The following is a 27,111-nucleotide window of genomic DNA, read 5'->3' as shown; positions in this document are numbered from 1 at the left end:
GCCATTTAGGTTTATATGTATAGAGTGCGATTTATTTTTTTCCGGATGAATCAAACATAGCAATAAAGTTGTGTTGCTTTTGGGGGTTGGTTGGGGATTGGGTTTAATGTCCCATTCCAGTTTCCATCAACAGCATCCTCAATCCTTTGCGAGCATTCACGAGCATCTGTGGCTCGGTGGGAAATTTTTCACTCTCCATTTTTCCAAGATGTACGCAATTTAAACATTTTTATTTTTTCTTGAGATTTTTGCATGTTTTGGGCTCTTGAATGAATTGAAGAACATTCAAATTCATGTAAGAATGCTCTTGAACCGTTCAACTTTGTCACGGTTTTGAAATGTGATTTTTATGATCCGGGCCTTTTCGCGGTCTTGGCTTGTTTCATTCTTGATCTTGGCTCGTCTCGGTCTCGGTCTAGACTCCCAAAAAGTCTCGCTCGTGCCTTGGTCTCGGATAGCGCGGTCTTGAGCGCAACCCTGCCACTTGCTAAACGGAGAGCAAACGCCGAAGAGGGAGAGCTGGAACGTTTCCCGGCCGGCAGCCTGAGAGGCGGCGGACGACTTGGGAGTCTGCCGACAGCTTCGGCGGGACGGCGGCTCGCAATCATCGTCAAATAAAAGAGTCAGGCGGCCTGCCTCCTGTCAGCGCGGCTCTCTCGGGCCAACGTCGTGTACAGCGGTCGCGTAAATGCGAGGAGAGCGGCCGGCCCGAGCGTTCTCCTCTTTTACGAGGCCGTTCGCCCTTCCGGCGTCGTGGCGATCCCGCACGAGTCATGCCTGGATCGGACCGCGACATTTTTTCCACGCCGTTAGCGCCATCGTGAACAATTTCCCAGAAAACTCCTCGCAGCGTGACATGATCGAAAATCAGCCGCGTGGTGTTGGACAAGGCCTAAAATGCCAAAGTGAAAAGTCAGCACTTCAGGAGAATTTGGTGGCATTGTCTTGAAATTGCCTGAAACCTTTTTGGACCTCCTTCCATCCTCTTCTCCCAATAGTTGGCAGGAATTGGGCATCTTGAGCCACCTGTAAATTGCACCCAAGGATGAAACCCACTGCAAGAATTCTTGATATGTATTTTCAAAAAAAAATCATCTCTATGTGTGACTGAGTCCAAAACGTCCTAAATGAGCAAGCTTGGGATTTTGTTAGGATGCAAACTAGCGACATCGGGCTCAACTTCCTCGCTCCTCTGTTCACATGCTAGCACCAGAAATTCCGGTCAGGAGGAAGGAGACGGACAGAGGAGCGAGGTGGGAGGAGCTAGAAATGTTTTGGGGCGAACGAGACAATCGCTCCTCAACATCCACATTTGATGGAGGCGTCCCCGCACGACGACGCCAAAAACTCCGTCGGACATGGCCACCGAGCGGCCTGGCGTGCACGTGACAGTCCCGTTGCCGTGCAAAATAAGTCCAGCTAAGCGCGGCGGCTTCCTGCCGCGCTTTGCTGGACTTCTTTTCTTGCTTCTTTTTGTAGGATCCTAATCCTCGCTTTCTTTCTTTCTGCGTCTGGATGCCAGGCTAGTGCATCATGGGAAACCTCGACTTGATTCCGTCCGCCGCTCGGTCACTTCTGGTGAAAAGGAAACCTCCGAATGGGGATTTGCTCCGGCCGCCCAACGACTTTAATGGCCGCGTGTTTCGTGGAGCCAAAGACACAAACGGCATCCGACCGGTCCCCGTTTGGTATTCTTCCCCTTCTGGGAGTGATCTTCTCTGCCTGCCAAAATAAAACCGGGCTCAGTCCGTCACGCCCGCGCCCGCCATGAGCCGCGTCCGACTGCCATTGTGTTCAGACTTGCCGTTGACCGACCGAATCGTTTGACGAGGTTTTGGAGCGACGTTGCTGTCTGGTCTCTTGGTTGGGGTTCTCCACGTTGGCAGTCGGAATGACTGCCGGGCGGCCTGTAAAACACTTCCCGGATCCAGCGCTGCGCCTGGTGCGCCAAGGGGTCGGCGCCCGTGTGCAGACTGTCAACGATGTCATCCCGGATTATGACTCTATCATCCCAAAAGTGGGCGCGGCGGGACTCCTCATCTCTTCCTTTCCCGCAGACTCGGCCTGCCCGCAGATTAACAGCGTCGACTTGCGAACGAAAGGCCACATCGGCGCTGCGTGTGCGAGTCTGCGTGTGTGTGTGTGTGTGTGTGTGTGTCATGCGATCCAGTTTACAACCCCCATGTGGCGCCAACTGAGATGGGAAAAGTCATGACATGCTGTACTTTTGTAGATCTAAATATTTGGGTCGCTTTGAGGGAGGGTCAGTAGATTTTACGAGTATTTGGATGACTCTCAGGAGCCTTTTGAAGTGCATTCAGTTACTTTTTGGGAGTAGTTTAGTCGATGACTTTCTCAGCAGTATTTGAAGACATCTCGGAGTGTCCGGGTTACTGCGTGTTGTGGATTGAAGAGTATTTGGGTAACTTAAGGTCGCTGATGGCGCATCGGTACACTCGCCTGACTTGCGCGCGGGCAGCGCGGGATCAATTCCCGCTCAGTGACGGTGCGCACGCGGCTGTGAATGGTTGTTCGTCTCTGTGCGCTCTGCGACCGATTCGCGGTGTAGTCCCCCTTCTGGCCCAAAATCAGATGGGATAAGCTCCAGCAATGCCGGCGACCCGCTTCACCAACGCTTGGGCCTACCGTGCAACTGCATTTGCGTGTCGGTCATTCTGGTGGTACTTGAAGTGCCTATTATTTTCGGGAGGTGGTCCTTGAACGCGTTTTCAACATCATCTTCGGACGTCCCCATAAGGTTGCGCGTGTGTGACTGTGTTTGTGTCTTGCAGTTGGAGGCTACACGTACAGGAACCAGCGCAAGTTCACCGAAGACATCGACTGGTCGTACGACGGTAGGTCCGCTGACAGACAAAACCCCAACGTGGCTCACACCAAATGAAAAATTCAACCCGTTCGAACCGTTTGGGATTCTGCCTTATCGTTTGATTTGATTTCATTTGGACTTTTTTTTTAAGTCACTTTATTGAAAGTCGTTTCCAAAGCAGGTTTGTTAGATTAAATTTATATATACTGTATATATTTTTTTCCAAAAATGCTGAGGAGCACTTTAGTTCTTAATTGATAAAAAGTACCTACTTTTTGTGTGTTGGTATCTATGTACAGTTCATGCTGGACTAAAATGTCTGGGCCTTCATGCGCACTTGGATTACTACTGTACACTCCTGTATTTAAATCCCAGCCCTTTTTATTATTATTATTATATATATTTTTTTAACTTCTTGTGGAGCTGACATCCATAAATCTTAAAGTCCAACCTGTTTTCGGTCTCCCGCGGGAGCCACCCTTTAACCCTGCCGGAGAATTTATGAGCGCGTCGTCAGCTTTTTGTGACGTCCGTCCAACCTGTCGGCGTCTTTACGGCCCGCGGATGACGGACGGCCGCGTCGGTGGCCACTCGCGGCTGTCGGCCAGGGTTGCAAAAGTTTGTGAGTCTTGGTTAGCTTTGGTTTTGATTTCGTTTGGACTTTGGAGTCTTCCAAATTCAGTTACCGTCAATGACTTTTGAATGATCTACGTATGCAGTCTATCTACCATACGAACCACGATCGAGCTAGTTGAGGGGCTTTCACTTTTTGTGTCTAGAACTCAGTCAACCAGTCATTTGATGTTTACAGACTTGTGGACTTTAAATTTCGATAGAACTTCATACGTGAAAATTTGACAGGTTAGCACGAGTGACCCTCGCGTGGATTCAAGATTTTCTGTTTTGCGCTCGTTGCAGCCGCAGTTGTTGCGAACGTGCTGTATAAACTTGAGCAAAGTGGCTTAATAATAATAATAGATTTTATTTATAAGCGCCTTTCAAGACACCCAAGGACACTTTACAATAACAAAAAACACAAAACAATACGGGTTGAGCAGTTTAGACCTCTTAGCTCTTCTCTATTTGCAGCCATGTTGTTAGTCAACGTCTGTAAGGCAAAAAAACATTTAAAAAAAACAAACGGTTGTACAAAGACATTCAAATGACTTGAGAGAACGATTTAATAACTCGCTCGATGTCAGACGTTGAAAGAAACGCGGCCTCCGTGCCGCACGCGAGCCGCTAATTTGTTCAAGCCGGATCTGGTCCGAGCCGCTCGCGACCGCGCGGGGCACCCCGCGGTGCGGGTGTGATGCACGCGCGCCATTGACCCGCTAACCCACTCGCACCCTGACCCAGAAGCCACGCTGACCCGCCGGCGCTCCCGAGGATGGAACTGCCGCAACCGATGAGAGGTCACGTGAGCGCCGCCGCACCCGCTCGTAAGGATGATCGGCACCACATCTGCCGACACGCCGACATGGGGAACATCTGGCCGCTCTGCCGGTCGAACGACTTCACGAGCTCGGAAAATGCACTCACTCGTCACTTGGAATGTGTGCCCGAGTTCAAAGCTAACATCGGGGCATCGTGACGTATGACCACCGCGTGGGGGCGGCGTTTTATTTTTAACAAAGAAATGCAACCAGAGGCGGTGCAGCTCTCGAACTGTCAAGGAAACTGATGATGACTGTACCCTCCCCCAGGAACACTGAACCAGAACAACTGGGCCAAGAAGTTTCCGTCGTGCAGCAACGCCAAGCAGTCGCCCATCGACGTGGAGGAAAATCTGGCCCAAGTCGAGCTGCGCTACCAGAAACTGCAACTGGATGGCTGGGAGAACTTGACGGGCCAGCGTACCACCATCAAGAACGACGGCAAGACCGGTAACCGGCATCTTATTTTAAGCCACCGCAAATGAGCAACCAATTCATTGGACTGCGCGCACCAGCGCCCAGGACCACTTCCAAAGTCCAGTTAGCTTCCTGCTGATCTTTTAACATGAAATGGAAAAAAAAAAACGAAGCTGATTCAACAGCTACGTTTGATTTAAGGGCTAGTTTTATGTTTCGGAAAATGGTGGGGGGGCTCAATGGTGCGCTCATTAACATCTGTGATTCGCTAATGAGGATGCTACTAATGAGGCCTGAGGGGGGTGGTTAGCTTCGTGGGTTGTTGGCTTCGCATTCCCTGTCATCTCAACTCAACTGCATTTCCGGAGCACTTGAAAACAAGCGCCAATGCGTCCACCTGGGTTCACATGTATGACACCGAAGCGAAAGGGAAACAAACGTGATGTCGCTACTTCAGGGGTTCGGTTAGCATTCACCGGCTTTCACGACGCCCGAGCCAAACTGCGGCCTTTTCATCTGGAAAGGATCTGTGGGTTAGCTTAGCTTAGCATTCGCCGTCATCTTCGTTGTGAAGGCGATGTTTCTCAGCGCTCGTGAATCGGTGTTCAGTTTGATCGCAAGAACTCGACCGACTTGGGCGGGGGGGGGCAGCGAGAACATTTCCATGCTGCGGTTCTGTAAAAGGCAACATGACAAGAATCTTCCTTCCTGCGAGCTGGTGTCACGTTTCTCTTGAAGCGCTGTTTTGATGTCATCTTTTGTTTGAGGATCCGGTTTCGGGTCCGTTGAGCGGACTGAGCAGCTTTTGTGGACGGTTTCTCTTAAAGTGGCGTGAAACGCGAGAGCGCCGATTGTTCGGCAAAAGCGGAGAGGCGGCCCGTCCCGTCTCGTCTTTAGTGGCCATCACGTGTCCCCGGTGGAGGACGACGGTGCTTTTGATGTGTTTTTTTTTTTTTTTTATAGCCCCCGCTTGCTCTTTCTCGGCCTCAATATGGCATTTCGAAAGAGAGAGGCAATGTTTGCATCATTTGACGGCGGACAAAGAAAGACAAAGAAAGTTGTCAACGCGACGCAATCAGCTTCGCGTTGAGTCAATATTTGCTTTAGACACGCAAACTACAGAACACGCAGTGGACAAACGAGAAGACCAAATGGTGTTCGATATCATCAACAGAGAGGATTGAGGATTGCTGGCTAAAGTTGCGCCTCTCCTTTCTTCGGTGAGCACTTTGAAAGAGTCATTCGTGCCTTCCTCACATCTGGGCCGGCTTACAGTAACACACTTGACTTTGGAGTTCGCCAATCCTCCATTCAGCGTCTCCAGTTGGTCCAAAATGCTGCTGCTCACCTCTCGACCGGAGCGCGTCACTCCTACTTTGGCATTCCTTCATTGGCTCATTCTAGAGTTCTTTTCAGGATCCGGTGGTTGTTATAAATCCACTTAAGTTGAGTTGTACTGCAGCAACAACTAAAATCAAGCATTTTCCATAACTGCCAATGCGGCCTTCGCATGTGCGGAGGTTCCGAGGCAAAAAACCCCGTCTCAAACGTCTTTACGTGTTGCGTTCAGTGGCGTTGGACGTGGACGGCGACTTCTACGTCAGCGGCGGCGGCCTGGCATCAAAGTTCAAGGCGGGGCGCATCGCCTTCCACTGGGGTCGCTGCAACGCTTCCTCGGAGGGCTCCGAGCACAGCCTGGACGGTGTCAAATACCCTTTGGAGGTGAGACGAGGGGACGAGGTGGACGACGGCGCAACAGTCACGAGTCGCTTTTTGTTTGTGTTTCTGCCTCTCAGATGCAGATTTACTGTTTTGAGCCGCAGCGCTTCGACTCTTTCCACCAAACTGTCAAGGGTGGGGGGCGGATCACGGCCCTGGCTGTGCTCTTTGAGGTGCGTGTCTTTGGGGGTTTTTATCATAATTACTTTTTTTTTTTTTCAGTTCTGGCCTCTGTTTGTTTGCAAATGTGTTTCTTTTATTCAAAATGGCTCCACTTCATTAGTTTTAGTTTTTTCAAAAGATGGACTATTTCTTGAATGCAATTTTTTTTCCCGAAGATCACAAAATGTTGTGTATTCAAGTAATCTTCTTGATAGACGTACAGCCGTACCGAAAGGAATACAATTAAAATGAACCCGAAACGCTGACATATTGACAAAAAACGTTTTCATTACAATTGAAGTTTGATTGACATAAGATGATGATTCGTTTTTGGGTTTGTTTTTTTTTCGCGAAAGCACTTTCATTTTTATCTTAGTTCATGAATTTCTTTTTAGTTAGTTTTCATGAAGTGTGATAACCTTGCGTGCGTGAGCTAGCGCGCGCCAGAGAGAAAGATATCACTTTCCCCATCTGTGTTTTGAGCACAATGGCCGCCATTGACATGCAAATGAGCATCTGCGCAAGCTTGCCCGAAGAAGGCGCGCACGGGGCGAGTCGTCGAGAGGCGAGAGGGTCGACTTTGGGCCAGAGCTCCCGTTGGACACGCCGTCAGGTTACTCGAGGGACGACCGCTGCGAAAGGCGACGTCTGACTCGCCGCGTCCATTGTTAGCACAAACAATCCGAACGAGCTCGAGTCGGAAGACATTCTCGCCACGGGGCGAATGATGGCAAAGTCATTAGTTTTCTTTTTTGAACATACTGTCCAATAATTAAAGTAGAACCTGAAAATATTCTCTAGACTGGAGAATACTACTTCAGTCTCCTAATATTACGCACTATCTACACACACAAAGCACCCTTAAAATTGGATAATCTTCCCCAAATTCTGATTCCCTTCTCTCAATTCGTGAAAAAATGATCACTTCTGATTTCATTCATTTATCATCAAAGATTCCGTAAGTTGGATTCTGTGAAAATCTTTTTTGGAAGTATTATTGCTTCAGTGTTTTTTTTTTTGAAATGATTTGATTCAGTATTTCTTGATGATCATTTTCTTGGAACAATTACAACTTTATTTATTTATTTTCTGAAAAAGAAAAAAGGGAAACAAACCAACAAAACAAAAAAATTGGACAGCGAGGACTATTTTCTTTCCGGTGTGCTGCATCGAAGGATGCTGCTTTCATTTTTCCGTTCTACATAAAAATAACCAACAAAAACGACATATGGAACTCGCAGTATTGTTTTTGTAATGATTGCGCATACTCAGAGTGGCTGTTTCTAAAGAAAATGTGCGTGAGTGTCGAGATGCCGCATGGGAAAGAACACAAATGGGAACACGAAAAGAACACAAAATCTTGCTTTGTATTTATTTCTTCAAAGTGCGCAGCGCTTCAGAGCAAAAGCGCCGAGGGCTAAAAGGGGTTTAGCAAAGCTGCTAATCGTCCATCCCTTTGAGAAAGTGGCTTCCTCTTCGTCCGAGGAAGAGGCGACACGTCGAGACTCGCGCTCGTTGCCGTTTTCGAACTTGTGCGCTTGTTGTGTGTTTGGGCACGTTGCGGTGAGTCGCGAGCACGCGGCTAGCGAGAATCGGCGTCTGCAACTTGCTTTTTTTGTTCAGTGTGATCGTTGGTCAGAACATCCTTGCTGCAAAGAGAACCTTCATGACTCAAATAGAAGCTCCGCGGTGAAAGCGGAACCTGGATGAACCAAAACAGAACCTTGATGATCCAAAGCCTCGAGATAAACAGAACAGAACATCTATGAGACAAACCGACGCGCTGATTCAAACGCGTCTTTTGTCAAAGGCAAATCTCTACGACCCAAAATTTTAAAATCCACAAAGCTTAAACAGGTCCCCGTGATCCAAACAGAACCTCTAGCCACCAAACAGAACCCCACGAGCGGAAACTGAACCTTGACGGTGGTCCGAGGTTCTGCCGTTTGTCTCGCCTCTCGCCCAAAGTCAGCCGGGGTAAATTCCTGGTTAGCTGCATCGAAAATGAAGAGATCCTAGCTTGTTAGCATTGATGCTAACATTTTTGATCCTTTTATCGCCAGGCCAGCTTGGAGGAGGACAACGCCAACTTTGCCGCCATCATCGACGCAATCAACAGCGTCAGCCGATACGGTACCGGTACCACCGGTACTCACTCTCGACACAAATCTCCTCGCTTCTAATAATCCAAATATTGTCCAGGTAAGAGCGCCCAGGTGTCGCCCTTCAGGCCGCGTGCTCTCCTGCCCAACTCTACAGACAAGTACTTCATCTACAACGGCTCGCTGACCGCGCCGCCCTGCAGCGAGACGGTGGAGTGGATCGTCTTCAAGAACACCGTTTCCATCTCGGCCGAGCAGGTGAGAGCCGCCGTGTTTAGCTAACGAGCGACAAGTGCAGATATGCGCGTTCGAGCCTCCGACAGCTGAGCTACGCTAGGCTGTTTATTATGAGAAGCGCGTAGGGCGTCCGGAGGCCGCGAAGCGTGTCGACACCAGCTTTGCGGCGTGCGCGGAACCTTTCGTGTCTCGCTGACATGTATAGAAATGTCTGTCAACAACATTTGAACGACGCTCAAAGGAGGAAAAGAGTGCCTTGCGACATTCCTCGCACGCACGTGCGGGTTTTTCGAAATAAAAGGCAGCGGTCCCCAAGTCGTTTGGTGCCGCGAGTCATTTTCGTGTGGAGGCATATTTTCAAACTTCGAAACAAATGATTTGATTTTTTTTTTTTTTCCCCCTCCAAAAGCGCGGCAGCCGGCATGTCTCGGCTGGTCGGCATTCCGACTCGGGGCGGACTGCCGGGGTGTTAAACAAATGACTTTTGACATCGTCCCCATAAGGATTTTTTTGATTTGTCATTTTGCTGCTCTGTGACAGATGAAATGACCAAAAAAAAATGACGCCGATTCTCAGCCGGCGGTTCTGTAAAGGTGGCGAGTGACCGTGAACGCCACGTCCGCCGACGCCCGTCGTACGTTTGTTGTGTTGCTGGCGTCTAGCTGGAAGTGTTCTGCGAGGTGATGACCATGCAGCAGGCGGGTTACGTGATGCTGATGGACTACCTGCAGAACAACTACAGAGAGCGGCAGCGCAACTTCATGGGTCAGGTCTTCTCCTCCTACACGGGCACAGAGGAGCTCCTCACGCCAGGTACGCCGTGCGAAACCCCCACCCAAACAAACAAATACTACTTCGAGGAAACATCCAAAAGCCAAAATGGAACCTTCAGGATTCAATTAAGACCTCGAAAAGCCAAACGCTATCCCCAAATAGAGCCTCGATCGCTTCAGTATCGCCTCCCGTGACACAAAGAGAAATCGCGATAACCGAAACAGAACATTCATTAGCTACTATATGCAGAACCTCTGTTGCAAAATCTGCGTGACCCCAAAGAGAACCTCTCCGGACCAAATAGAATCTCCGAGAGATCGAAACAGAAGCCCAATAACCTCGACAGAATTTCCCGTGGGACAAACAAAACCTACTCGAGCTGGGGCGAGAGGACGACGTGTATCGCTAAGGCGATAGAATTTGTCATCTGCAGCAAGCCGCGAGTCGTGAGCACGTCAAATGCACATCGATTTGATGGCTTTAGGCTTCCGCTTATCAATCTTATGTCGCGCTGCTGCCACCGGGTGGCAGACTGAACAACTCTACAGGGAAGGGAAATCATCATCATCATCATCGCTGATCCGAGCAAACCATCCAGCCATCCGTGATTACAATTTGTGCTCCACATTGCACACAAATCGAGCCTCCTTGAATTTAATAGAACCTTCGATGACCCACGTGGGACATACTGGATATGAAGTAAAGACCGGTCGAACCTCCATGATTCAAACTTTCTATGAGTCCCACAGCACATATATGAACTAAACAGAACCTCCGCAGTCCAAACGTCTTCTCTCCATAGACCCCGATAAAACCTCCCGTGACCCAAACACATACCTGTCAACTCGTACGGTTTAGCCATAGTTCATACGGATTTTGTGGTGAATCTTACGTATATGGCCGTATCGCACAAATCATACGGATTCTGAAAATTTCCGTTTTTTGTCCCCCCCCCAACAGGTAGTTAGTTCCCTTTGCTTTTGCCCAGAATGGTGCTCGTCTACTCGAATGCTTTCATTTCCGGAATACAACTCTGAACACAGTAATGCATACCTGTCAACTCATCCGGTTTAGCCATAGTTCATACGGATTTTGTGGTGAATCTTACGTATATGGCCGTATCGCACAAATCATACGGATTCAGAAAATTTCCGGGTTTTTTTAACGCAGGAATACAACTCTGAACACAGTAATGCCGCTAAGTAGAATGCTGATTAGACATTAACCAGACATTGTATTATGGAGATCTACAATAAATATTATTGAACATTTTGTGGGTTTTTTTCTGTGCCGTTATTTTGACATATAAAATGCTTTGGTATGTTATAAGGACTTTTTGCTCTTTATAAGGATTTTTTTGGTAGTTTATACAGGTTGGCGCTCCGAAAAGTTGACAGGTATGCAAACAGAACCTCCCGAGGCCAAAACGGACTCTCCGCGGAGCCAATAGAACACCAATTAAACCAGACAGAAACTCCTACGAAGCAAAACAGAACCGGCCGTGGCAGAGGTAGCGGAAGGAAGGAGCGAATTGCGTGACACAACATTGACCTTTCCCGCTGGTTCTGCTCGATAATTCATCATGAACCAAATTGATCCGCTTGACACACAAACGCATGATCAATGTCATTAGTGGACGAGGGTGTCAAGTGGCGGGAAGGAACCAAGCGCAAGTACTTAGTTACTACTCGAGGGCAAAAAAAATTGTCATCATTTGTCTCTGTAGGTACTTGAGCATTTCTTTTCACTTTTAACAGCCTACCTTTGAAAAAGACATTTGTACCCGTATGTCTACTTGCGGATAACAAACCTCCGCAAACGTGGTCACGGATGGATGTTTCCGTCAGTGTGCAGCTCGGAGCCGGAGAACGCGGAGGTGAGCGCCTACAACGCGAGCAGTCTGCTGGTGACGTGGGAGCGGCCGCGGGCCGTCTACGACTCCGCCATCGAGAGGTACTCGGTCAGCTACAAAATGGCCCACGCGGAGGACGCCGCGCGCTCAGAGTATCTGACCGACGGAGACCAGGATGTGGTGAGGTCCACGTGGCGGCCTAACAACGAGATTAAAAAAATAAATAAATAAAAGCTACAATAGCCAGTTTCAATTTCAATAAGTTTTGCTAGTCATGCGTGCCACCCCAACATGTCTCAAGAAGTCCCACGACGTCTGCCGTTTTGCGATGAAGTGAATATTTTGGCAATTTCCGGGGTTCCTTCAAATAGAAAAGTGAGCGAGCGACCATCGCATTTTTAGCTCGTCAACTCGACGGACGGCCGAAGCTCATTCGATGAAAATTTCGCATGTCAAATGATTGCGCGTGAACTGAAGTCGAACCCAGCCTCAGATTCCACGATTGATTGGATTTTGCTCGCCGCCAGGGCGCCATCCTCGATGAGCTGGTGGCCAACTGCAGCTACGTGGTGCAGGTGGTGGCGGTGTGCGCCGACGGCCTTTACGGACGCGTCAGCGACCCCCTGACCTTCACCGTGCCCGTCGACGGCCCCGGTAAGCGCCGGCTCGCCGCACGAGGCGCAAACGCGCCTCGTTTCTGAAACGGATAATGAAATGACCGCCGGTGCAAAGTCAATGTCGAACAGTCACACTCTTTCATCCATTTGTTATGTAACACAGTGCTACCTTGACTTGCGAGTTGAAAAATTTTCCGTGACCGAGCTCGGAGCTCAATTGAATTGAGACTAAGTTTCCTCTTTCAAATGAAATGACATTCCAAATTGTAAATGGTAAATGTATCGTCAAACACAACAAAAGAATGTAAAGACAAACTGCTTTTATTCGTCCTCAGTCACGGTCGCTCCTCGTCACTCAACATACGTGATTGTTTTTCTTTCTCTTCATCGCTCGGCCCCGCTTGCATTGCCATTGTTGACTTTTTGTTCCGACGCTTGTCTTCTTTTGTCTTCGCGACGCGCTCTTGTTCTTCATCGTCTTTCCTCAAGGCGCTTGTTGTCGTTTCCCGCCTCGCCATCCTTTTTTCTTGTGCCACTCACAGCAAGACCGGTTTTCGTATTTCGCTTCACGTGGCATCGCGCACGTTGCGTCATCTGGCGAATCGCAACTCTCGAAGGCATGACACGTGGAGCGTTAATTTCACACCCCAGACCAACAGGGGGCAGCATGTGATATTCCAAACAAAATAAAACGGCTACTTTATTACATTGTATTTATTTTTCTGAAGTCAATGACATTTTATATTGATGTGAATTTGGAACCAATTGCAAATAAATAAATACATACTTTTCTCAAGAGTCAATCATTTTATTTATTTATTTTACAAAAAGAAAACAAAATCTTATGCGACGAGAGTAAAGTGGTATCATCATGTGAGAGTCAAATGAAGTGCAAAAGTCCCCCAAATATTTTTTATTTGCTAAATATAATGCCTCCATTCATTACAAACATATATATCAAGAAAAAAAAATCTCCAAACTTATGACTTTTGTGATGCGGGGTCTTAATTTCAAAAAAAAAAAACTACGCAAAGATTTATTTCATTCTAAATGCCAACACACCTCTGCTGTGAACTTGAAAAATATTTGCATTTTTTGTTTGGTTTATTGTGTGTTTTAGGATTATGATGATGATTGACAGCCAGTTCCAATCAAGCACTTTTTAAAACGATACGACGTCACGAACCATTTATTGCCAATTATTTTGCGGCGTTTCAAGATACGGCTCCACCGGAACCACAGACTCACGAGATGTATTTCGTTGTTCCGTAATGCATCCCAAATCGTCCTCCGTATCCTCCCCCGCCGCCGCGCCGATAAACCGATCAAACCTCACCTCACGCTTGCCAAAGCAGTTTCAAGCGTGACACGAAACAGGTAAGGAGCAAGCTCGGCAGCCTTCCGCCCACCGTGCGCCTGCGCCGCATTTGCAGAAAATGCCTTTTTTGCGCTCGTTTTAGGCCTGCGCAGTGGCGGACGGGCGGAGTCCAAATGTGGGCGTGGCCCGTCGCAGAAAACCCTTTCCTGCAAATGCGCTTTGGTTTTCTTTCCCCGTGCTTGGGAAATCCCGGCATGATGATGTTCTTTCTTTAGCATGGAAATGTCGAAACTTTCCTTCTTCCCTTTCCTGCTGTCAGTTCATTCATTTGCAGACATTGAAGTCGAAAATGATTTTCAGACAATTGCGCTGACTCTTTAATGTCTTTCTGTTGATGATCGTGGTAGCGGTAACCTGCAAAAGTTGAGTGAAGGCAACTGGGCTTTTCTTGTTTGTTGCGAAACCTTTCTCAATTTCTGTCTCGGTCACATGAACATGACATCACAGGGGGGAAACTCCACAGCAGAAATGTCAAACCCTTTTTGGATGAAAGGGTGAGGGGTCCGGTTGCCGAAATGCAATTTTTGTGGATGACTTACTGTAATTTTTTTAATTTTCTTTAGTTTAGCGCTGCCCCTTACTTCTCCAAAATGTTTTCATCACTTTGTCTTTCCCGCCTCACTTGTTTTGGGAGAAATATGAAAACCATACAAACAGACTAAATAGTCTGTATGTTGTTGTTGTTGTTGTTTTGTTTCCAATCAGTTTGTCCCAATCTGTGTTGTTCTTGCAGGAAATAGCCCGATCCCGGATTCCATCCGATTCGATTACGAGGTAAGCGATGTTTGCTTCCTATGGATTGCGTTTCACTTTCACGTGAACTAAATCAATAACACCTTAAAGGTACTTCAGTGCCCCCCTCCAAACGCCCCCTACAAGTCTTTGGAGAAAAAGCTCTTATTGTATGGGGAGGAGGGTCGCTCTAATAGAACATTGATTTTATGCCCAGCCCAATAAAGGGCAGCATATTATTTCACAACAGAGCCTTTAAATCTGATATTATAATCAAACCTAAAACAATGATATTGATTATCCTGATTCTAATCCCTCTCAGGGAACTTGTGGTACACGAGCTAAATCCATCGTATTTAACTCATTCAGTACCAGACAATTCTAGACCAAGTCTGAAAAGACGTTTAAAAACGTCTTTGGGAGTGAATGAGTTAAGTGAATATAAAATATTCTGGACCAATGAAAAAAAACATGTTCATTACGTTCCCAGCTATTCTGTATGATTTGTTTGTTTTGTTTTTTGCCACTAGGAGGAGCCGGACTACCCACCGGACCCGTGGTCAAATGAATCTGTGCAAACGGAAGATTACGTTCAGGCTCGGATTCCGACAAAACCGCCTGCAACCTCGACTTCGGGACCATCTCGCCGCCCGACGCAACAGATAGAGTCGACTACCGTTGCCGCGACTTTTTCCCAGCGTACGACCTCCAGTACGGAGGCCTCCGGCAGGTCCTCATCTTTGACCCCTCCGTACGGAAACGCAAGAGACCACCGGGACGGGGTCGAGCAAAAGTCCTCGGAAAACAGTAAAGCGGCGCTGAATTCGACGGCGCCGACAGTAAGCAGTTCTTGGATGAAAGGGGCGGAGGGCACCGCCGCTGCTTCGATCTCAAACGATACCGTGACGAGAGCGATCGCGGCAACCGTGAAAAAGAGCTCGACGACGAACGTGACGATGGCCACGAACGGGACGACGGCGCCGACGCCAAAAACCACCAAAATCGAGATGACGACCACGAGCCGGCCGCTGTCCGAAACCGCGCTCAAGACCGCCATCGTGAATACGACAATGGAAACGACTCAATTTTCACCCCCGAACGAGACTGCGACTACCAATGAGACAACCGCGGTGACGACAAACACGACCGCGACCGCGAGCCCGTCAACGAACAACACCGTCGGTCCGACCGGGCCGACGGCCAAAACCACGAACGAGATCACAACCGCGAATACGACAACGGAAATGACCGCCAGTCCGACCGCAAACAAGACTCGGACCCCGTCGACGAACAAAACCGCAACCATGACGCCGCCGTTCACCGAGACCACGAGCGAGACCACGACCGCGAATACGACAACGGCGGTGACGACGAACGCAACCGCAAACGAGATCGCAACTCGGCACGAGCCGATGAACCGAAGCCCCGCCGCGACCCCGAACCCGACCGATTTGAGCGACTTCACGTCCGTCCGCACGGACCCGCGCGAAGGTCTGACCGCGGCCGAAACAGACGATGCAAAGACTTGGGTGTGGCGGAGCGGCGTACTTTTGCAGACCACGCCGCCGCTCCCGAAGGGTGAGCGCCACTCTGTCCCCGCCCCTTCTTCCCATCCGATCGATGTCACGAGCCCCCGCCCCAGCCTCCGGCCCGTCCCCCCCGCCCGCTTGCATGAGCTCACCCCGGACGCTGCCCCGCCGCCTGTCCAAATCCCCGCTTCTCCCAACTCTCGCCCCGCTCCCTCTTTCGCTGACGGCTTGGCGTCTTTCTCATTGGGGGGGTCCCTCCCAGAGGTCTCCGTCTCCCTCAGCTCCGCGACGGATGCCGGCACCCCGCCGCTGCCTCGCCAAGACCCTTCCTCTCTTCCCGCCCTCTCTTTCGCCAACGAGTTGGCATATTTTTCTTCGCGTGACCTCGCCGACGCGTTCGAATGGGGGGCGTCCCTCTCTGACGCGTCGCTTTCCCTCAGCCCCACCCTGCGGCCGTCGGTTCTCCTCTCGAGCGACGAGCCGATGCCATCGTTGGCTAAGGAAGCGGAGCTCTTGGGATACGGGACGGGAAGTACGGCCGACTCCTTCCCGCCGGAGGGCGGTGATGCCGCGTTCTCGGACGCCATATGCGGTTGCTCCCCGGAGCCCTCTGCGTCCTGGCCCCGAGCCCCGCCCCAACGACCCCTTGGGGCCGCGACCTCAGGTGTCGGTGCGGATCTTCTCTTGAGTTCTTCGGGTGTCCTCGTGAGTTCTTTTTCTGGGGCGGCTTCCGGCGGGCCGCTGGTTGCGCTCTCGCCCTCTTTGCCGGCGCCCGACTTCCCAATGGCCACTCGCAGTGCGCCGCCCCCCTCTGTTGCGGCCGCCGCGTCGGAGCATGCGTTGTTGCCATGGCTGCCTTTCGTCCCCGTGACAACCGCTTCCTCGCACCCCGGTAGCGGCGTCTCAGGGTCCGGCGTAGACCAGGACTGGGATGGCGTCGAGGTGTCGGCCTCGGGCGAGAGCGCCCGTCCTCATCCCGCGGACCCCCCTTTCGTCACTTTGGAGTCCGGGCAGACGCCCGGGGATTTGGACGACCGCCCCTCGGCGTTCTATTTTGACGGCGAGAGCGGGAGCTCCGCCGGATCCGGGCGAGCGGGCGCCGCCTCGCCGAGCGCGCCCGTTCTCCCCTCGCCCGTCTCCCCCGAGGAGAGCGGCTCGGGTCGGGCCGACAACCTGTACGACAACGACGCCTCTTCGGACTTCAGCATTCCCGAGCAAACTCGGCGGGAGTCGGAAAGAGAGGCGGAGCCGGTGGCAGGTAACCACGCCCGCGCCGGCTGGAGAAAGCGCCCGCTCGGTCGGTCGTACCCGAGGCGAGTGACGTCACGACGACGGTCGCCGATCAAAGTCTCGACGCGTGCCAAAGCCGGTCCGCTGCGGCGTGACTTTGTTCAGCGTTCCATCGGTCGGTCGTCAGTCTTTCCCGGCATCCCGCTCGAATAGAACAGAAGTGGCGTGTATTGCCGTTGCTGCACAGCGAGCTGATATTTTAAGAGCGCGCAAATGTACAAAATCCAAAAGGACGCACGGAACGTAACATCTACTTTACACCTTGCATCGATTGCTGTCCGCCAAGTAGGTCCCAAAGCAAAAACAAAATGGAGCAGCTACAGCTCGACGGATATCAAATCTGCAACACGTACACGCGAGTCAACCCGACTTCAAGCTTCTCAAAGCGTTCTGAGAAATCCGCCCGTCTGCATCTTCATCGTCTCGTCTTTGGAACGCATCTTGATTTCTCGATCACGTCTTCGCAGGGAGTCACTTCTCTTTCATCACTTGATCATTTTCTTCGCCGTCACGCGTTCGGCTTTCAAACCGGCCCGACTTTTTACAGCTTTCGGACCGACGTGTATTTTTCCCCGGCGAGGGCTTTGGGAGGAGCCCCGGAGATCCGACGCCACCCCCCGGACGTTTTAGCGTCCGCGTCTTCCGACGCACGTGAGGATCGCGGGCCGTGCGAGTTTCTAGCGTAACGGCGGCGTATGTGTGTGCAGACGTGAGCAACAGCGGCCACGAATCTCGCGTGGGATCCGTCGGGGACGGCGAGAGGAAAGCGGCGGCCCCCCTGGCCGTCATATCCACGCTGACGGCCCTCGGACTCGCGGCCCTCATCGGCATCTTGGTCTACTGGAGGTGAGCTCGTGCTCCCGCCTCGCACGCTTCTTCAGTCCGAGGCGTTCCCCACGGTATCAATCTGGGTCCACTCCAATATGACCTGCTCCGGCATCGGTGAGACATTACGTCCGATACTTCACACCGATTGGGCCATGTGGCAACTCGACCAAACTTTTGTTTCGACCGATCACGGCGAACGATGAAAATTGATTTGACCGTCTTTTGGAAAAGTTGGCACATCCAGAAAAAGTTGATGAATGGTTCAGAAAGAAGGAGGAGTTCAAAGAGGGGGGAGGCGGGGCCCGGCCATTTCCAGATTTGAGAAAATAAAATAAGAAACAACTGGGAAAATGTCTCGGGATGCCAGAGTAGGAGCGACGCGCTCCCTCTTACGAGTACGGCGGCATCGTGGCCCAACTGGAGATGCCGAATGGAGGATTGGCTGACTCCAAAGTCAAGCGCACGACAGTCATCCGGCCCGGGGGTGTGACCAAGGCATAAATGACCCCACCGCAGAACGGAGAGGCTCGACTTTTAGCCAGCCGCCGAAGATGAAAGAAGCCGACTTTAGTTTGGTCAGATTGTTGCTTTTTACCTCGACAAACCGAGTCTTGATCCTTCTCGAGATTACGACTTGTTTTTGTGACTTTATTTGCAGAAGTCTAACATTTAGGGGGTTACCCGAGGTCATTCCGTTCAATCGGCGTCATGATCATTTCGTCGATCGCATCCAAAGTGTGCACGGGCCTGTTGTCGAGTTTGCAACTTTTTGGCCTCAGGGTGTGTTTCCAGACGGCGCATTTCTACGTGGACGAAGGCGCCCGCCCCCACGTCGGCGACGCGGCCGCATTCGCATCCGGTAACCTCAGCGGCGATTCACCGAAATAAAAGCAGCCCAAAAAGATGTTTCACGTCCGGTTTGCCTCCTAGACCCAAAAGCGGCGCTTCCCGTGCAAGATTTTGTCCAACACGTCGCCGAGCTTCACCGAACGAGCGGATTTCAGCGCAAGTTTGAGGTACCTATAGACTTTGTCTCGCTTGCGTCTTCTGCATAAAAAAAAAAAAAAAAGCACGCGCACCTGCGTGATGCCCGGTTGGGTCGTGCTTTTGTTGTCGCTTGAAAATCGTCCGCCTCCAAAAATGTTGTACGCTTCTGAAAAAGAAAATGTTGCATTTTTAGAATATACAGTAGGTGCGTGTTTCGGGGAAATGAGTCATATGTTGATTTCGGTGAAAGTCACTTTTTCTTTTGAAATATATATTTCTGTAAATCATATTTCAGCAAAAACATTTATTGTAAATTTAATTTAAAAAAAATAAAAAGTGAAACATGTACGATAAAGTTTCTGAAATAACCTTGCAGATTTCCTCATATTTCCGTAAAATTGCAAATTTCTCTATTGTGGGACAAATAAAGGTTTTCTTCTTCTTCTTCTTAAAAAGTTGCAAAAAGTCGTGTCGGCAATACTCCGAATGAATCGATCGAGTCCGGTCAAGTTCATTTTTTTTTTTTTTGCTGCCTCGTTGTCAACTTGGATTGCTATTTTGTGTTGTCATGGTAACGCCCCGGCGGCGGCATCCGCCCCCCTCCCCTTCTTCCTCGTCCTGGCTAGCTGCTAAAGGAAAGTTATGAGGTAAGACTCCCCCTCCTGGTGACCGTCTGCATGCGCGTTTGTTTGATGAAGTCACTTTGGGATGTTCTTTTGCTTGCCTGGGAATCGAATTGCCACGCGATCGTCGTTGAATACGGAGCAACTCAACATCCACTTGTTCTCCCAAAAAAAAAAAAAAACAAATGGGACGGGACGGTTGATTTGGTGCATTCGTTGACTTTTTTTTTTTTTTTTTTTCCATGCGCGTGTGCGCAAAGGAGGCGCAGGCACGCAAGGCGGACATGGCGATGACCTCGGAGACGTCCAACCGTCCCGACAACAAGAGCAAGAACCGATACGGCGACATCCTGGCTTGTAAGTGGAGGCCACGCGTTTTCTTCTTCTTCTTCGTCTTGTTTGCAAATTTGAAAACCCTCATAGACAATATGAGAAAAATGATATTTCAGCTCCACGCGAGAGTGTGACGGCGTCGCGTCGGGCACTTTTCGTCTATCGAATGGGACGCGGCCTCAAAACGAATCGACTGCGGAGATTTTCTGTTTGATTGTCCGCGACGAGTCTTGCGGCGTTTGCAAAATCCAAAGTTGTCTTAGTTTCCGGAACGGCGCCGTCGGCCCGGGCCGGGGGTTCGAAATGCAACCGAGGGGCGAGAGTCAGCCTTCACGTTGACGCGTTGCCGGTTTTTTGCCTTTTGTCTTCATTTCAGTCGATCGCAGTCGAGTGCGGCTGTCGGCGGCCGTGGCCGACCAGGACGGACGCTGTCGAGATTACATCAACGCCAACTTTGTGGACGTACGTGAGACGCTCGCCTTTGCTCCTCTCCCCTTTTTCTGGCGCGGGGGGGCGGGGGGGTGTTTCCGGCCTTTGCCGACCGTCCTTCAAATCCACGCCTTTCGTCGCACCTTTGGCCACTTCTTGAATTAGTTAGTTGGTCACTCAGTCAGTCAGGGTGTGAATCGCTTAGTCAATTAGTTAGCACTTAGCCTACGAGTTAGCAAGCTATTATTGAACCCATTTCCCGCGTGGGTTATCGAGGTGAAAGCACAGAAACCGTCGCTTCCTAAGCAAGGTTTTGGTTTGAGGGGTTGGACGCGCCCCAGCCAAGGCAGATGGGGAACCCCCCCCCCCCCCCCCCAAAAAAAAACTTTACATTCCAGGGCTTCGAAATGCGCCACGCCTACATCGCGGCTCAGGGTCCGCTCAAGTCCAGCACGGACGACTTTTGGCGGATGATCTGGGAGCAGAACGTCGGCGTCATTGTGATGATCACCAACCTGCTGGAGAAGGGACGCGTGAGTGGCCCCGACTCGCTCCATTCGCAACTCGCAAACTGCGGTTCAAGTTTGGACCGCGGGACTTGACAAAAACAAACAGACTTGAGACCGGACTGGACTATTTTATGTTTGTTTGACATAAAAAATGGCGAGCGGCCGTTCATTTGGAGATTTCATTCGCTCTCTCGACTGATTCAGCCTTAAGTGGACTTCTCGAGGCTTATTGAGACGAGGAGACGAAGATTCGAGATTTGCTCGAGGGTTCAGACTTGACCGGTTTAAGGGTCAGAATTGAGATTTACCGGAAACTCGAGACTTGCTCCAAATGAAAGCCTTAAAACCCGAAGGTTAACATTGGGGGCGAATTGAAGGTGAAGACTTGAAAATTTACTGGCGACTTGACGGTTCGGACCCCGACCGAGGCGGTACGTTCTTGCCAGATGAAGGTTCAGATTTACTTGAGACTCGGAGAGATTCAGAGTTGAGATTCACTCGAAGGTTAGCCGACGGTTCCGACGTGACACTCGAGACTCGACTCGGACCTTCCCCACCGTCCGTTCGACAGGAAGCGAGTGCGCGTTGTGTTTTGTGCCCGCCCTCAGAGGAAGTGCCATCAGTACTGGCCCAGCGACGCACGCGAAGACTACGGCGGCCTGGCGGTGGCGCTCCAGAGCGTCCGAGAGCTGGCCCACTACACTCGGCGGACCTTCGCCGTCACCGACGCGCGTGGCAAAAAGGTCCGGCCGGCTAGCGACGCGCTCGGCGGCGCCGGTTTTTCGCCTGCCGTTTGATGAGTCGCCCCCCCCCCCCCCCCCCCCCCCCCACCGTCCGGTCGCAGGGTTCTCAGACGAGGCGAGTGGTCACGCAGTACCACTACACGCGGTGGCCCGACGTGGGCGTGCCCGACCGCGCCCTGCCGCTTCTCGACTTCATACGCCAGTCGTCGCGAGCCAGGACGGCAAATATGGGCCCGGTGGTGGTGCACTGCAGGTTTTACTCACCAACTCATTCCGGTCTTGAATCCGACCGCGGCGGCTCTCGGCGTTTGAAGTCGGTTGCCATGACATCACAAAGTCGATTTCTTCCGCTTCCCGCGCCCGCGTTTAGCGCCGGCGTGGGCCGAACGGGCGCCTACTTGGTGTTGGACAGCATGCTGAGGCAAATGAGGCAAGAGGACGCCGTGGACGTGGACGGATTCCTCCGACACATCCGAACGCAGGGGAACTACCTGGTCCGGACGCAGGTTACGTCTTTTCATCCGCCCGCCTTGCCGTCTTCTCGACATATCTTTTCATGGTCTCCGTTTTTTTTTTTGGGTCCTCTCGTCTTCCCGTTTTCTCACCTTCTGGTTTTCCGCGTCGTGCCGTCTTCTCACGATCTCATCTCCCGGTCCGTGACCCTTCTCGTGCCAACTTCTTCCAAATTCGGCATCCCAACATCACGGAGGCTTAAATACGTTTCTGCGCAATTATGAGGTCAATCCGCCAACTTGCTCGGAGAAAAACATCAGAGAATAAAACACGTTTTCTTTTGTCACTAGGTGGCGCTAAATAAGTTCCTAGATGCCTTCGGGCCTGCGGTATCATAAAATGTGAGGAATCTTTCGAGGAGCGTGCGGGTCACGTTACGGCGGCGTTTGTAGTCAAGGCGACGCCCGCTTGAAAGTCAATTCAAAATGGCGGACATTTTTTTTTTTCCCACCTTCCGCCAAATTCACGGCTCGAAACTTTTGTACCGAGCGTGACATCCGCCAACCCGCCGGCCTCTCGCCTTCCCCCTCCAGGAGCAGTACGTGTTCATCCACGACGCCTTGGCGGAGGCCATTTTGTGCGGGGATACGGAGGTGGCGGCGTCGCGGCTTCACGCCTACGTGGAGCGGCTGCTGACGCCGCTGCGCGATGGCAACACGCCGCTGGACCGACAGCTCGAGGTGACCGTTTTTTTTTTTTTGCTTCTTTCAACTCTGTCGGTGTGAAACGCGGGCTCGTTAAAGCCGCGACGCTTTGCTTTGGTTTCTGCGTTTTCAGCTGCTGAGCGCGGAGGCGACAAACGGCGACGACTCCTCGACCGCACTTCACCACGGCAACCGCCAAAAGAACCGAAGCCACTCGCTGCTGCCGGGTGAGCTGACCGCTGTTAGCCTCGCGCTAGTGCTAAGCTTTCTACTTCCTGTCTGGCGTGATGTTCTTTCGTGCCTTTTTGCAGTCGAAAGGTCACGAGTGCGTTTGTCGCCGTGCGCGGGCGACGCGTCCGATTACATCAACGCGTCCTACGTGACGGTAAGGCCGTGTCTTATCGTAGGCCGGATTATCGGTATCGATGTCGTATCGAAGCGACGGGTTCTTTTGTTGCAAAGCAGGGTGACGGATTCAGATTGTCGTCTAGCGCGGTTGGACGCTATGCGCAGGTTTGGCTTAAACTAGATTTCGAAATTCTTTGCACCGAAGAAAACACAAACCGCTCGAGATATACACGTTAAATAACTGACGGTAAGTCTTGACATCTCGGGCTTGGCGAAAAGCCCAAGTTGAGGCTCTCCCCAATGAGTTGTCGTTTGCGTGTTGTGGTTGCAGGGCTACAGGCGGAGCGAGGAGTTCATCATTACCCAGAATCCTTTGCCCGGCACCGTCGAGGACTTCTGGAGGATGATTTGGGAGCACAACGTGCGCGTCATCGTGTCGCTGCCGGGACCCGCGTGTGCTCAGGTCACACGTGACCGAATTTGCGCGACGCCGACACTATAGGGGGCAAAGTTGAAACGCTGTATTTAAATAATCCACGCTCTTAACTCATTCAGTACCAGCCAATTCTGGACCAAGTCTGAAAAGACGTTCAAATACGTCTTTGGGAGTGAATGAGTTAAATACTTATTCCATTTCATATTAGGTATATGTGACGGAGCACTACCGGGTGGCCATTTACAGCTCACCGCCGCTTCAATACATCACCAGCACTCGAGTGGCTTACAGATGATCTTTTTGACGGCGACAAAAAACGGCGGCAGCAACGGCGAAGCCGCGTTCGGCGGCCGCCGTTCGGTTTCGGACGATTAGCTCTGTGCATTCCTGACCAGCAAAATATCGGATCGAATCTTATAAGAAAACAAAATCCATCCGCCATTGCGACAGTGTGATCATAGCGTGTTTTGACCAAAGCGTCAATCCGTTTGACGACTATTCACGGGAAAGATTTCCCTCTCGTTTACCAAGCGTCATTGAATACGCCAAACGAGGTAGAGCAAATTTGACAAGGGATCAATGGGATGGTAACAATGGGGAGGTCGCAGTCAGTCATCATCCAGCACTTGAATGCAAATCACGCGCGCGTGTGTAAACGTGGCATTGCTGTTTTTCGCTCAGGATGAAGAAGAGGATGCGGAGCCGTGCGCGTTCTGGCCCGGGAAAGGCGAGTCACTCAGCTGGGAGACGTTGACCGTCACTCAAACGTGCGAAAACGTGGTCCGCTTGGCCAACGGGGACGTGTCGCTCGTTCACCACTTGGCCGTGCACGCCGCGCAGGTGGCTCGCTTCAAAATCACAACGCATCTTTCATAGCGCACGGGCGTCATTTCATCGCGGTGAAAGAAAACAAAAGCACGTCAAGTTTTGATCGTCGGGGTGGAAATAAAACTGCTCCGTTGACCGCGAATATTTGGGCAACAGAATTGCCGTAGATCATCCAAAACTCGCTCATCTGAAAATGAAGCTGACGGCTTGCGCGGGAGAAAGTAAGAAGCGCTCTTGCTTGCGTTCAGGACGACTTTGTGGCCGAGGTCCGCCTGTACCGCGCCCGGCGCTGGCCCGACCCCGACGGCGCCATCAGCGACACCTTCCCGTTGGTCCGCCTGGTCCGGGAGGAGACCTCCGCAAAGGAAGGAGCTACCGCGCTCGTCGACCGGTACGCCGCCCGTTCACTCGCCGCCGCCGCTTCCCCCGAGAACTAGCCCGCTGACATTTTTGCCGCCCTGCCGACGCAGCCTGGGCGGAGTCACCGCCGGAACCTTCTGCGCGCTGTCGTCTCTGATTGACCAGCTTAGCGACCGGCGGCGCGTCGACGTCTTCGGAGCGGCCAGGATGACCAACCTCGCCAGGCCCGGAACCTTCCGCACACGCGTGAGCAACGAGCGCAACGTTCACTCGCTCTTTTTCTTTGTCAAACAACCTATTAGCGTTTCGCAGACATTTTTGAAAAGAAATACAGTGCTTGACTTATTTTGCATACAGAATTTTTTTTCAGATTTCTCTATTTCTGTTTTCTCGTAATATTGAAAAAAAAATCGGATGAAAAATGTCATAAAAAAAAAAGGCCCGTTCTCCATCTATTTTGTCGTATTTTTTCCCCAAATACAACTTTTTGTTTTCCAACGCCACGCGCCGGCAAGCATGTTTAAAACTTTTCCGACGACAACGGCCGATCCGTTGCCAACGCACTTCCTGTTTATAATACGTCTGAACATGATTGGCTGCCACGTGGCTTTGCTTGAACGCGATTGGCTGTTTGCATTTTCTGGTCAGGACCACTTGGAGTTCCTATACAAGGCCCTGTTGAGCGTGCTGGACGAGCCGGGAGAAGAAGGCCAGCAAGACCGAGACCAAGTCCACCAAGACGACGAAAGCCAAGAAGAGAGCCGGCCAATGAGGAGCGCCGCGAATTGTGAGCGCAATGGCGCACTCGAACCACCGGGAGGCAAACGAGCGCCCAACGGACTCGATTCGCCGGTGTGATCAGCCGAGAAAGAGCGAGTTTGCGTTTTCCGTGGTCCTCGCCGAGAGTGTTTTTTTGGGCCGTCATTTTGTAACGTGCCTTTGTTTTGTTTAACTCTTTGCGGTCACTCTTTAACGCCGTCGCATCAAGACAACTAACGTTGGTACTTTTGCATATTTATTGGCAGCAACAATGAAAAAGGAACACGGGAGCAGTGGCAAGTTTTTTTCACTTCGTGTCGGTAATATTTCACCTCAAAGGACCAAATTGTATTTATACTCTACCCCATTTTTATATGTAGTGCTTCCGTCAAAGGCTTTTCTTTTTTAATCTTCACTTTAGATGACACAAACCCGCATGTTTAGAACAGATCTCTTTCTTTGCACTCTGCTGCTTTCGTTTGCCATTCAACTACCACCAAAATCCTGATGGTTTGTTTTTTTGTTTGTTTGGGGGTTGTTTTTTTTTTGGTTGCCTTTTGCGCACAAAACTGTGGGATTCAGCCACAATAATTCACTCACAATCTTTGAGAGAACATGCTGTTTTGTTCTTTAAGTAAAAAAGTGACATGGTTAAAAATTCTACCCGTTTTATTCCTTTTTTTTAAGTCGTAAAAACAAAAAATGACTGAAATAAAATAAAAGCACCTTTCAAAAAACATGACATTTACCGGGGAAAATATTTTTAAGAAAACAAATCAGAGTTCTACTATTCTCAAAAGATTTTTTTCACATAAAAGAAAACAATTTTTTGAAATTATTTTAAAAGCAAACAATGAATTAGCACTTTTGACAGACAGAAGTGACCTTACAAACTAATTCAGAAAACCGAATCATTACTGTAAACAAAAGCCAACGCTTTCTTTTTGACAAATTTTAAAGTATAATCTTGACTCCCCCAGCCCCCAAAAAAGAGCTTGGTGAAAAAAAGAATACTATAAAATCCCGTGTAGAATACGACCGCCCAAAATTCACCTTAAAATGTTTTTTTTTATCATTTGTACGCGTCTGTATAATACTCTACCCTGATTTGCTGGTATCCATTGTTATCATCTGGTCATATTTGTGCAAATGTTTCTCATGCTGCCATAACTCAGCCTGACTTTTCGCTATAAAACAGTATCGTTGAAAGTTGTCGTCTTTTTTCTACGAGCTCGTAAACGCACCACTCGTCAAAGTGATGTGTCGGTCGCGAACGAGCCGGGACAAAGTTTGAAGTGAACGATGAGCCGTTTTTAGCCGAGAAAAAAACACCATGAATAGTAAGGCCTTTTTAGCCGAAAAAAAATGACCATGTATAGTAAGACGTTTTTAGCCGAAAAAAACGACTATGTATATAGTAAGACGTTTTTAGCCGAAAAAAACGACTATGTATAGTAAGGCCTTTTTGGACGAAAAAAAACGACCATGTAAAGTAAGGCGTTTTTAACCGAAAAAAAACGACTATGTATATAGTAAGACGTTTTTAGCCGAAAAAAACGACCAAGTATAGTAAGGCCTTTTTGGACGAAAAAAACGACCATGTATAGTAAGGCGTTTTTAGCCGAAAAAAAACGACCATGTATAGGAAGGCATTGTGAGCCGAAAAAAATGACCATGTATAGTAAGACGATTTTAGCCG

The 27,111-nt window shown here is 50.3% G+C and overlaps 1 protein-coding gene across 3 annotated transcripts in view; it reads left to right on the top strand.

Annotated features, from left to right (window-relative positions):
- Positions 1-26,621, top strand: part of LOC147206994 (receptor-type tyrosine-protein phosphatase gamma-like) — a 34,514-nt gene extending 7,893 nt beyond the window's left edge. Inside the window, exons 2-30 of one of the 3 annotated variants that reach the window (XM_086108688.1) lie at positions 2,793-2,855; positions 4,534-4,713; positions 6,251-6,402; positions 6,477-6,572; positions 8,625-8,694; positions 8,764-8,921; positions 9,563-9,713; positions 11,522-11,706; positions 12,054-12,180; positions 14,255-14,295; positions 14,784-17,040; positions 17,780-17,918; positions 18,680-18,759; positions 18,831-18,916; positions 19,514-19,534; positions 19,771-19,867; positions 20,220-20,305; positions 20,671-20,805; positions 21,390-21,524; positions 21,626-21,777; positions 21,895-22,030; positions 22,571-22,717; positions 22,815-22,908; positions 22,993-23,066; positions 23,361-23,492; positions 24,147-24,305; positions 24,542-24,684; positions 24,764-24,899; positions 25,302-26,621. In XM_086108688.1, the coding sequence (XP_085964814.1) occupies positions 2,793-2,855; positions 4,534-4,713; positions 6,251-6,402; positions 6,477-6,572; positions 8,625-8,694; positions 8,764-8,921; positions 9,563-9,713; positions 11,522-11,706; positions 12,054-12,180; positions 14,255-14,295; positions 14,784-17,040; positions 17,780-17,918; positions 18,680-18,759; positions 18,831-18,916; positions 19,514-19,534; positions 19,771-19,867; positions 20,220-20,305; positions 20,671-20,805; positions 21,390-21,524; positions 21,626-21,777; positions 21,895-22,030; positions 22,571-22,717; positions 22,815-22,908; positions 22,993-23,066; positions 23,361-23,492; positions 24,147-24,305; positions 24,542-24,684; positions 24,764-24,899; positions 25,302-25,511 (5,642 nt within the window). In that variant the 3' untranslated portion in view covers positions 25,512-26,621. Of the gene's footprint in view, positions 1-2,792; positions 2,856-4,533; positions 4,714-6,250; positions 6,403-6,476; positions 6,573-8,624; positions 8,695-8,763; positions 8,922-9,562; positions 9,714-11,521; positions 11,707-12,053; positions 12,181-14,254; positions 14,296-14,783; positions 17,041-17,779; positions 17,919-18,679; positions 18,760-18,830; positions 18,917-19,513; positions 19,535-19,770; positions 19,868-20,219; positions 20,306-20,670; positions 20,806-21,389; positions 21,525-21,625; positions 21,778-21,894; positions 22,031-22,570; positions 22,718-22,814; positions 23,067-23,360; positions 23,493-24,146; positions 24,306-24,541; positions 24,685-24,763; positions 24,900-25,301 lie in introns of all 3 variants that reach the window. The other 2 variants (XM_086108689.1, XM_086108686.1) reach the window with 2 other exon arrangements.
- The last annotated feature ends 490 nt before the right edge of the window (positions 26,622-27,111 follow it).

Source organism: Hippocampus guttulatus, chromosome 4 (assembly GCF_054856545.1).
Source record: "Hippocampus guttulatus isolate MCC_2025c chromosome 4, RoL_Hgut_1.0, whole genome shotgun sequence".
Lineage (NCBI taxonomy): Eukaryota > Metazoa > Chordata > Actinopteri > Syngnathiformes > Syngnathidae > Hippocampus > Hippocampus guttulatus.
Note: the sequence above shows the minus strand (reverse complement) of the source record. Positions and strands in the feature narration are given on the sequence as shown.